At 37.1% G+C, this 12959-nt stretch overlaps 1 protein-coding gene across 1 annotated transcript in view; it reads right to left on the reverse strand.

Moving 5' to 3' along the window:
• Positions 1–12463, reverse strand: part of LOC100378853 (dipeptidase 1-like) — a 42455-nt gene extending 29992 nt beyond the window's left edge. Inside the window, exon 1 of the mRNA XM_006812535.3 lies at positions 11974–12463. Within this exon, the coding sequence (XP_006812598.2) occupies positions 11974–12269 (296 nt within the window). The 5' untranslated portion in view covers positions 12270–12463. The remainder of the gene's footprint in view (positions 1–11973) is intronic.
• Positions 12464–12959: the final 496 nt, after the last annotated feature.

Below are 12959 nucleotides of genomic sequence, written 5' to 3' on the forward strand. Positions count from 1 at the left end.
GGTCATCGATGTCAAATTCAGCGCCTTTGGAACATTAATCATACCAAGCCAAGTCAATGATCTCATGGATGATGTGATTGAAATATCATGTCATACAAGCTGGTGAACACTTCATCGGTGCCACAGTAGGATAGCATAATCACTTAATGTGGTGACAGCATTATGATACAAGTTGATTAACGCCTCCCCCTCTCCATAACCGTAATTACATCAAACATATAAGCCTGCTGGACAACGAATATAAGTTTGAAATGGTAAACCAAGACACACCATGCACTTGATGTCACATATTGCCTATGTGAATACTGGTTCCCTTGCAGAACGAGTTATCCAGAATCACAATGTGGTTTTAGATCAGGTCGCTCCACCATAGACATGATCTTCTCTGTGAGACAACTCCAGGAAAAGTGCAGGGAAATGCGACAACCTCTATACTCTATACAGGCCTTCGACCTGGTAAGCCGCAGTGGCTTATTCAGTCTTCTTCAGTGCATAAGCTGCCTAGCAAAGCTCCTAAGCCTCATTGAGTCTTTCTATACAGACATGAAAGGCACTGTCAGCTTCGAGGGGATTCATCTGAACTATTCAACATTCACAGCGGTGTTAAGCAAGGATGCAAGCTCGCCCCACATTCTTTTGGATCTTCTTCTCTCTCCTTCTGTACTGCACCTTTGGCTCTTCATCTGACGGTGTCTACGTTCACACCAGGCACGACGGAAAACTCTTCAACTGGGCTCGGCTCCAGGCTAAGTCCAAGATCACAAGTGTTCAACGACGGTCATGACGGTCTTCGACGACTTATGGACCGCTTCTCTAAAACCTGCAAAGAGTTTGCGCTCACAATCAGCATTAAGAAGACAGAGGTAATGGCACAGGACCCTCAAATACCACCCTCCATCCAAATCGATGACTCGCAGTTGGCTGTGGTCGACAACTTCAGATACTTGGACTCAAACATCTCTCAGAACCTGTCCCTTGATGCAGAGATACATGCTCACATTGGAAAAGCTACAGGAGTGATGTCCGAGCTGACAAAGAGAGTCTGGGAGAACAAAAACCTGACTCAAGTTGAAAGTCTACAACGCATGTGTTCTCTGCACTCTTCTATACAGTAGTGAAACATGGGCAACTTACACAAAACAGGAGGCTAAACTAAACGCCTACCACATGAGGTGCCTACGTCGACCATTAGGGATCACCTGGGAAGACAAGATCACCAACTCTGAAGTTTTCAGCAAGGCCAAGACAACACCAATCTTCGCCATGCTGAGCCAAAGACGACTGCGCTGACTTGGTCATGTTAGCCGCATGGACAAGATACGTCTTCCAAAGGACTTGCTGTGGAAGGAACACGTCCAGTTGGTCGGCCACGCCTGATATTCTCTGGTGTCTGTAAAACAGACCTCAAGGCTACTCACATAGACACACAGTCATAGGAGAACCAGTAGATGACCGCTCATGGAGACAAGCAGTCAGCAAAGGCATCCATGGCGCAAAGGAGAACAGACACGAAAGACAGCAAGAAAAGCGACTGAGGAGTAAAGAAGCTATCAGCTCACTCGACAACTCAGTTTTCATCTGTGAGGACTGTGACAGGGACTGTCACTCAAGGATTGAGCTCTACAGCCACCACAGACGCTGCTCAAGTTCAACCACATCATGGCACAACCCATCGTCTTCCTAGATGGACGGAGGCCGACGGTGACAATACTGATTTGATTGACTTGGTATTCATCTAATATGGACCCAATTAACTATTCATAGTATTTACTGTCATGTGATGGATAAACTGGTCATATTATCGTGCATTTGTTGAATATTGTTGTGTCACCAATTATAATACATTCATTATTATAATTGTCATTCCTGTGAAATGTGCTATAATAACATGCATTTTCCTCTGATTTATTGTAGTTGTAACTAAAAAAAAAGAAATCATGTTTGAATCGGGCTATTTCGGTGTCCCCTAAATTATTTTGAGTAGTTTAATAGGATTTTGTTATCGTTTTTCTGGGTTGTAAATTATACCTTATTTCTTTTAGCAAAATTGTTATCAGAAATACGGAATCTGTTTAGGTAAAATAAACGAAACTTTTATATATGGTTAGAACAATGTTTTCAAAGCAACGAAATGTAAAGATTCATTTTTAATCCTGTAGCCTTGTTGTTTCTCATTGTTATGTTAAACATATTTTCACAGAAGAAATCCAAGCATGCGTTCTCTGAATTTGTGCACTGATATTTGCCATATATATTATGAATATGTAACAAGACCATATATTATATATTTAGTACTAGGAGCGTTTATTATAATGTCAGTGTCAGTCAAAACTTATTAGTGCGTATGTATACACTGTATGACTCTATCAGATCGTTAAAAACATAAAATCTGACGTGATAGACATAGTTATCTAAGAAAGACAATGAATACCGCATCATCTGCATTGTATTGATTTTATAATCATGTATCTGTTGTGATATATTCTAGTGTTGTTGAATACATGTATACATGATTTCACTATAATTTTAATCTTAAATTAGATTTTGAAAACCAGTTTCTTTTTTGTTTCACATTATGAACTTAGCTGATGAACTTATTTACTGATATATAATGTCATTTGCTTATTTAGATGACTGTATCATATGTATCCTAAACCACATGTAATAGTTTTTGTACATATTTTTATTGATGTTGCCAAAATAAATGAATCATTACTGAAATAACAAAACTACGTGATTTACTGAGTTATATGTCAAGGAATCTCCTAAGCAAATTTTTCTTATATTACTGTACCCTGGCTTGACAAACACATGCATGTGGGGATTAGAACAATGAATGCATGACACAATTATGCCAATAGATGCATATTCATACTGAAAACTGTTCAGGATATTATAATTGTGCACATTTGATGAACCACATAACCATGTCCATCTAATCGGTTTCTCACATATTGTGCCATATTTTTTTCAATCTCCCTTCTCTATATACAATAGTTCATATAACATTAGGTTCAGGCACACTGAATGAATAATATACTGTTGGCTAACATGTTTGCAATTAAATCAAACGGATGCAAATATATCTATATATCCACTGGGAATGACAGTCCTTATTCTGTGATACTTTTGGTTAATCAAAATAATTATTTTCGTTATTTTTATATCATCGTTAATAAAAGTACTTTTGAGACGTTATGAATATATAAAGATAAAATATGCTAAAATTTGTATAAATAGTATTTCATTTATATGCTGTAGGGCATTTCTAGTTAACATTAAATTCACGAACATGATCAACTCACTACATGGAGGCTGTATGCTGTATGTCGTAACATTAGTTTTAAGAAGCTTTGTTTTAACTAAATGCAAGATGGCAGAAAAACTACACAATATATGGATTTGATTTCACAGAAATATGATAAATTTAATGCAAGGATTCCACATACCGAAGTCTGGCAAATAGTTCATGAGTTATAGAACTTTTCCTCTTTTACTAAATTCAAGATGGCTGCCCATAGAAGCCATTTTTCAATAATCTGTTTCAGTAACTTTGTAGAACTATCAACATAGGTGCCATATTCTAAATTGCTAGTCAAACATGCGGGCAGTTTTCAAGAAGAAAATTTGTTCGAATTGTGTTTCAAGATGGCCTCAAAAACCACTTGAATCATGGGAAATACTTTCATGAATATATAATCATCTTATTTAAGGGATGTTGTACGCCAATTTTGGTTTCAATCTGGCAAATTGTTCATGAGTTATAGCGTAATTTCACTTTTTACTAAATCCAAGATGGCTGCCAAAGGAAGCCATTTTTCAAAAATCGGCTTCAGTAACTTTGTAGAGCTATCAACATAGGTGCCATATTCTAAATCACTTGTCAAACAATAAGGCGAAAATAAGAAGACAATTTTTGAGGTATTTTGCTTTAGTTTAATGAATTCTAGATGGCCGCGAAAACCACTTGAATTATGGGAAATATTTTCATGAACACATAATCATCTTATTGAGCGGATGTTGTATGCCAAGTTTTGTTTGAATCTGTCAAATTGTTCATAAGTTATAGCGTAATTTCACTTTTCACTAAATCCAAGATGGCTGCCAAAGGAAGCCATTTTTAAAATATCTGATTCAGTAGCTTTGTAGAGCTATCAACAGCGATACTATATGCTAAATTGCTTTTCAAACAAGCAAGCAGTTTTTAACAAGATAATTTTTTGAGGTTTTTTGCAATTTTTTGATAAATTCAATATGGCCGCCAAAACCACTTGAATCATGGGAAATATTTTTATGAAGGCATAATCATCTTATTGAAGGGATGTTGTATGCCAACTTTTGTGTTAATCTGGCAAATTGTTTATGAGTTATAGCGTACTTTCACTTTTTACTAAATCCAAGATGGCTGCCAAAGGAAGCCATTTTTCGAAAATCTGCTTCAGTAACTTTGTACAGGTATGGCCATAGGTGCTGCAAAGCAAATGTCTAATCACATGAATGAGCCATTTTTGAGAAGAAGATTTTAAAAGTTTTTTGTCAATTTTTGGAAAATCCAATATGGCGGCCAAGGTCACATGACCGCTAAAGATTTTATTGCTGATATTTGCTAAACATGAGCCAATGATGCCACACAAAAAAACCGGAAGTTCCTAGACCCTCAGAAAGTGGTGCAATTGAGCACTTCCGGTTTGTGTTCTACCTAACATGGCGGCCAGGTCATGTGACCTACATAGCTGGTTTTTGGGTATGCACCACAACTCATGGCCCTTTATCAGCATGCAAAATAGCAAATAAATTGCAGCATTATTTTTCAAGTTACAGTGCTTAGAAAAAACGGCGGAAAAATAATAAGAATAAATATAGCTGCAGAGCAGCTATTAACGGCTTTCAAGAAAAAAGGATTCATAACACCATTAAATTTGGAAAAAAAGGTTTGAAGATTTGACTTGTGTAATGTATATACGTGTAGGTTACACGACGTTCTGGCCCAATGCCTGCATTATAGCGATATTTCCATGTCTTTAACATCAATAGTGCTTGAGATATTATATATACGCATATCTAATGAGTTCTATGACCATATATGGTCAACGGATATGTTGGCCAATTCTCTTTTCCATTGCCTTCAATATAGCGTTGGTACCGTGTCTGTACATGCAATACTGCTTGAAATATTAGAGACATGCATATTTAATGAGATCTATGACCATATATGGTCAACGGATATGTTGGCCAATTCTCTTTTCTATTTCCTTCAATATAGTGTTTGTTCCATGTTTGTACATGGAATAGCGCTTGAGATATTAGAGACATGCATATTAAATGAGTTATATGACCATATATGGTCAACGGACATGTTGGCCAATTGTCTTTCCCAGTGCCTTCAATATAGCATTGGTTCCATGTTTATACATGCAATAGTGCTTGTGATATTGGAGACATGCATATTTAATGAGTTATATGACCATATATGGCCATTGAACATGTTGACAATTTCTCTTGTACAAAGCCTTCAATATAGCAATGGTTCCATGTCTGTATGTGCAATAGTGTCTGATATATTATAGATATGCATATTTAATGAGGTATATGACCTTATATGGTCAACGAATATGTTGGCTCATTCTCTTGACTATTACCTTCAATATAGCGTTAGTTTCACGTTTGTACATGCAATAGCGCTTGAGATATAAGAGACATGCATATTTAATGAGTTCTATGACCATATATAGTCAACGGATATGTTGGCCAATTTTCTTGTCCATTGCCTTCAATATATCATTGGTACCATGTTTATACTTGCAATGGTGCTTGAGATATTGGAAACATGCATATTTAATGAGTTATATGACCATATATGGTCAACGAATATGTTGGTCAATTTTCTTGTCCATTGCCTTCGGTATACTGTTAGTTGCATGTTTGTACATGCAATAGTGCTTAAGATATTGCAGACATGCATATTTAATGAGTTATATGACCATAAATGGTCATTGAAGATGTTGACGATTTCTCTTGTCCAAAGCCTTCAATATAGCAATGGTTCCATGTCTGTATGTGCAATAGTGCCTGAGATATTATAGGTATGCATATTTAATGAGGTACATGACCTTATATGGTCAACGAATATGTTGGCTCATTCTCTTGACCATTTCCTTCAATATAGCGTCAGTTTCACGTTTGTACATGCAATAATGCTTGAGATATAAGAGACATGCATATTTAATGAGTTCTATGACCATATATAGTCAACGGATATGTTGGCCAATTTTCTTGTCCATTGCCTTCAATATATCATTGGTACCATGTTTATACTTGCAATGGTGCTTGTGATATTGGAAACATGCATATTTAATGAGTTATATGACCATATATGGTCAACGAATATGTTGGTCAATTTTCTTGTCCATTGCCTTCGGTATACCGTTAGTTGCATGTTTGTACATGCAATAGTGCTTGAGATATTGCAGACATGCATATTTAATGAGTTATATGACCATAAATGGTCATTGAAGATGTTGACGATTTCTCTTGTCCAAAGCCTTCAATATAGCAATGGTTCCATGTCTGTATGTGCAATAGTGCCTGAGATATTATAGGTATGCATATTTAATGAGGTATATGACCTTATATGGTCAACAAATATGTTGGCTCATTCTCTTGACCATTTCCTTCAATATAGCGTCAGTTTCACGTTTGTACATGCAATAATGCTTGAGATATAAGAGACATGCATATTTAATGAGTTCTATGACCAAATATGGTCAACGAATATTTTGGCCAATTCTCTTGTCCGTTGCCTTCAATATACCATTAGTTCCATGTTTGTACATGCAATAGTTTTTGAGATACAAGAGACATGCATATTTAATGAGTTCCAAGATGGCGGCCGAACCACGTGACTAATCGAAAATCTGTTTCAGTCACTTTTAATGGCATGACATGTAGAAGGTATATACAAATTTTCAGGCAAAACGGTCCAGCCGTTTCAGAGAAGAAGTCGTTTGAAGTTGGCGGAATAATAATAATAATAATAAATATAGCTGCAGAGCAGCTATTAACGGCTTTCAAGAAAAAGGAGCCATAACACCATTAAATTTGGGGAAAAAAAGATTGAAGATTTGATTTGTGCAATGTATATAGGTGTAGGTTACACGAAGTTCTGGCCCAATGCCTTCATTGTAGCGCTATTTCCATGTCTCTAACTTCAATAGTGCTCGAGATATTATATGCATATTTAATGAGCTCTATGACCATATATAGTCAACGGATATGTTGGCCAATTCTCTTTTCTATTGCCTTCAATATAGTGTTTGTTCCATGTTTGTACATGGAATAGCGCTTGAGATATTAGAGACATGCATATTAAATGAGTTCTATGACCATATATGGTCAACGGATATGTTGGCCAATTTTCTTTCCCAGTGCCTTCAATATAGCATTGGTACCATGTTTACACTTGCAATGGTGCTTGAAATATTGGAGACATGCATATTTAATGTGTTCTATAACCATATATGGTCAACGAATATGTTGACAATTTCTCTTGTCCAAAGCCTTCAGTATACCGTTAGTTCCATGTTTGTACATGCAATGGTACATGAGATATTGGAGACATGCATATTTAATGAGTTATATGACCATATATAGTCATTGAACATGTTGACAATTTCTCTTGTCCAAAGCCTTCAATATAGCAATGGTTCCATGCCTGTATGTGCAATAGAGCCTGAGATATTATAGATATGCATATTTAATGAGGTATATGACCTTATATGGTCAACGAATATGGTGCCTCATTCTCTTGACCATTACCTTCAATATAGCGTAAGTTTCACGTTTGTACATGCAATAGTGCTTGAGATATAAGAGACATGCACATTTAATGAGTTCTATGACCATATATGGTCAACGAATATTTTGGCCAATTCTCTTGTCCATTGCCTTTAATATACCGTTAGTTTCACGTTTGTACATGCAATAGTGCTTGAGATATAAGAGACATGCATATTTAATGAGTTCTATGACCATATATGGACAACGAATATTTTGGCCAATTCTCTTGTCCGTTGCCTTTAATATACCGTTAGTTTCACGTTTGTACATGCAATAGTGCTTGAGATATAAGAGACATGCATATTTAATGAGTTCTATGACCATATATGGACAACGAATATTTTGGCCAATTCTCTTGTCCGTTGCCTTTAATATACCGTTAGTTTCACGTTTGTACATGCAATAGTGCTTGAGATATAAGAGACATGCATATTTAATGAGTTCTATGACCATATATGGTCAATGAATATTTTGGCCAATTCTCTTGTCCGTTGCCTTTAATATACCGTTAGTTCCATGTTCGTACATGCAATAGTTTTTGAGTTACAAGAGACATGCATATTTAATGAGTTCCAACATGGCGGCCGAACCACGTGACTAATCGAAAATCTGCTTCAGTCACTTTTAATGGCATGACATGTAGAAGGTATATACAAATTTTCAGGCAAAATGGTGCAGCCGTTTCAGAGAAGAAGTCGTTTGAAGTTGGCGGAAGAATAATAATAATAATAATAATAAACATAACAAAAACAATAGGCTTTCAAGCCTGAAGGGACTTGAAAGCCTAATAATAATAATAATAATAAACATAACAAAAACAATAGGCTTTCAAGCCTGAAGGGACTTGAAAGCCTAATAATAAACATAGCAATTACAATAGGGTTTCGACCCATCTGGGCTCGAAACCCTAAATATACAAATCCCATGTTAGAAAAAACAATATTACGTAGCCAACACGGCCACGTAGACGTCCTCCGTATGGTATATAATATTTCTATTGCAGTCATTGAAAGAAAAAACAAATGACTGAAGCAACATTAACCTCCCCTCAGATGATTTATATACCTAGAGGGGAATATGAATGCAATCATTGAAGACAATGGGATGTATTTTCTTTCTCTTTTGTTTGAAGTTGCAAGGTTTTTTCAAAGGTTAAAGCGGGGGAGTCGTCACCTGCGCATGCATCAGATGGCCATAGCGTGTATTGTTAACAAACAAGCGTCTACCTATGAGCCTTTGCGATTTAGCGTGTGTTGTTATCGTCGCTTAAGACTCAATTCTCGCGCATGCGCAGGTGACGACCCTCCCACTTTAATGCAAATGCAAAGGTAAGAAAACTTGAACTTAGCTTAATTCAGTATTCGCAAAATCAAATTTCAACCGAACCCTAGAATCCAACGCTGCATGCAACCACATCAACATAGTGTTAATAAAGAATTTAAAAATAAATAAATTACATTTGTCTTATTCTTTCTATTTACTCTACTGTTATGTAACTAGACTAGTATTATCAACAATCGTTATTTTATATATTTATTTTATGTTTTACATGGCAGCAATTTATTGTAGCCGAACTTTTGCTCGTCTCACCAATTAACGGAAAATTATATCTTTTGCGTTTATACGGTTAGGGCCGAACGAAATCCGTGTTCGATCCGCTTCGTTCGTTCAATCACTTGAGAATCAATATATTCTCTATATTTAAATCTAGACGGCAACAACTCCTATATATTGATGCTCTCTGATGACCACCCCCATTTTTGGATTTTTTGTCACGAAAGCATTTACAATCCTCGAGAAAGAATGCAGCAAACGACTTATTTTCGCGATCGAGAAGATGTGATTCGTTTATCTACAATTTCTACACAAAAATTACAAACGATAATCGACTCATGAGATGCCAAGATTTAAATGGAACGTAATTTGAAAAAGGCGATAGAGGGCGTGACTTCGGTGCGTTTACACGGCCAGGGCCATGTCGGGCCAAGTCCTATCGGTGCTCAAATCAGAGATTTATCGGAGCCGAGCCCGGCTCGAGCCAAACGCGTTCACTTCGTTAAAATGATGACATGTAAACGACGTAATTAGATACAAAGGTCAGTCACGTACGATTTTAATCAAGAAATAAAATTTGCATTTACAATCCTCGAGAAAAGATGCAGCAAACGACTTATTTTCGCTATCGAGAAGATGTGATTAGTTTATCTACAATTTCTACACAAAAATTACAAACGATAATCGACTCATGAGATGCCAAGATTTAAATGGAACGTAATTTGAAAAAGGCGATAGAGGGCGTGACTTCGGTGCGTTTACATGGTCAGGGCCATGTCGGGCCAAGTCCTATCGGAGCTCAAATCAGAGATTTATCGGAGCCGAGCCCGGCTCGAGCCAAACACGTTCACTTCGATAAAATGATGACATGTAAACGACGTAATTAGATACAAAGGTCAGTCACGTACGATTTTAATCAAGAAATAAAATTTGCGTGAAGTTGAGAGTTGTAAACCGAAAAAAAAACTATGATAAAGAATAAGATAATAGAATAGCAGGAGAGATGAATACAAATATAATTTTATGTATTAAATTCCGCATTACCAAATCCAATACTAGTAGTTATTCCAACTCCCTGTGCCCAGTTGTGGTTCCTCACATAATGTGAACACGTTAATGGTTACTTTTAAAAGATTGGTATGGTAACCGTGACGTGTCGTTAACTATCATGGTCATAATCGGACGTGATGTCACGTAATGACCATTACAGAACCAAGTCGGTGTTAAATGCGTGTAAGAGAGAAATTGAGAATCTGCTAAAGCTTCATTCACCGTGGGGGTGACAGCCGTCGTCACAGATACCAAACACATTCCGGACTTTGTTAATATGAACAATCAATTGAGACGACGACACCTCAATTTGAGTTCCCTCGTCAATGTCTGGATTATTGTCCCGTGTTGTATTTTATCGATTTCTTTTTCAGGGTTTGAAATATATTTAATTAGACAATACAATTTATTTTGTTTTCGTCAGTTTATATGATTGCTTAATAAGATAGTATTTTAGACATTTTTTCATTCCATATCGTGTTAGGTTAGCTATTTCAAGCTATTGTCTAAGTTATTAGTATTCGTGTCTTGCATTTTATCGTGCTTGTTCTGTAAAACTCCCTCAGAAGAACTGTGCGTGTATCAACTAAACTAAACTAAAACAGGAAACTAAAACAGCGTTGTTCTTAGCGTGTGAATTCAGTAAATGTACTGACATTTTTTTTAAATAATAGCCACTATCGGTTAAAATAAATCGTAACACTGAAGAAGGAACGAAGTTTAAAATCGAGTTAGGCCAAACTTTTTTTATTCCTTGTTTCTCGAGTTTTTATAAGGCAATTTTTTGGAGGAGGGCGGAAAAGAAATAAAATTAATTCTTTTTTTTTTTCATTAGATTTGTCTGATTCTCAAATAATAATAAATTGTAAGTGAGATTATTGATCGGAGAGAAGAAATGAAATAAAATTGTATTCCATGTATACCCTTGTTTTTCATCTGCGCAAGACTTCGGTATTTTTGATCATGATACTCCCACGAATATGCAACTTGGATTTGTTATGCGGCGGGCAGTAAAAAAATGAAGATAACAATACTATTTTTTAGCATTTTTTTGCGCTTATAAGTCGGTGGGCGCGAGAAATTACGCTGAATAAAATTTTATTTTTATCTCATTTTCGGCTCCTGTTCATTCGGCGGATTCGCGAAACAAGGGATAATAAAAGTCTGGCCTTAACAATTACTACAAAAATAGAAAGTCACGACTGAATTCTTACAATTTATAAGATTGTTGGTGCATGCCATCAGGGAGCTGTAATTACAGCTCCCTGATGCCATGCATGATGGGTGGTGGTGGTCACGGTATATACTAGTATACGATATACCCTCTTTAGTCTGGTGGTGCGTCCCTGCTCATCTCATCGCAAGTTGCAATACACGTAGTGCTCCCGTGTATTGGTCTGCTACAGGGGTATGTTATTGTCAAGTAACGTGAACGCTCTTCTTGCAGTAAAAGACAATTTCGGGATAAATGAGACAGAATGCTCGCTGAATACACAAAGAAATCCTTCAATAGAAATCGTTTATTTCACTTACCCGTCGATCAATGGCGTGTTCGTAAGCACGGCCTGGGTCCTAGTCATCGGTTCTCTCTTACGTTTCTCGGCGGCCGCCACAGCCGTCGACGCAGTCATGGCTGTAACGATGACCAGAAAAAGGCCAAGACCGAGTAGAATAGTGTTTCTATTGCTTAAATGGCTAATCTTCACTTCTGGTTTCAGTAAGTCTTGATCGGCACCCACGCGAAAAATGCGATCCGGGCCATCTGCCGCGGGTTCTTCCACGTTCGATTGCTTCCTCAGTTTTGTGCTGGTCTCCGAATTTTGGTTCATCGTGTCTTGTTAGTAACTGCCGTGAAATTTCACCAAGTCGTCAGGTATGTACCCTGACAAGTCTTCTGGTTAATCCGAAGAACGGGAGCCACGTATACACCGAGTTACGATTGACAAAGTGGCAATGTGTTTAGATAGTAAGCCCTCTGTGTGTACCCCACTATGTCCGTGCATTGTTGTTTACCAGCCGCGGCGAAGAAACAATGCGTTACAGGTCACATTGCCGACCCTTACACTTTCACTCACTGATTTGCATAACAATAGCAGCGGGTCAAAGGCATTCTATTTTTACAACTGGTCGCAATTTGCTGCTTTCATGCCACCTGAAAATAAAAAATGGCCTCTATACGCACTATGATACATAGACGTATGATATGCTCACGTGATGACGACGTCTGATCTTTAAACACGTTTCAATAGTAGTCACGGTAACATTTGTTATTTCTTTTCAGAAAGGGAGGGATAAAAAAAAACGGATGATATTCAATAAATCGACCTACATTTAGCACAGCTGGTCCATGGCTTAAACGTGGACTCTACTACTAGTATTACAATGTACCGTGTTTCTAATACCTGGACCTCCATGCTAAGACAAAATAAGACATACCCTTGTCTGAGGCGATGCGGCTATATAATCACTAACTTAATTATTCAATAATGAAATTGCGACGTGATGACTAGGCGACAAGC

This window comes from Saccoglossus kowalevskii, chromosome 2 (assembly GCF_978046115.1).
Source record: "Saccoglossus kowalevskii chromosome 2, keSacKowa6.1, whole genome shotgun sequence".
NCBI lineage: Eukaryota > Metazoa > Hemichordata > Enteropneusta > Harrimaniidae > Saccoglossus > Saccoglossus kowalevskii.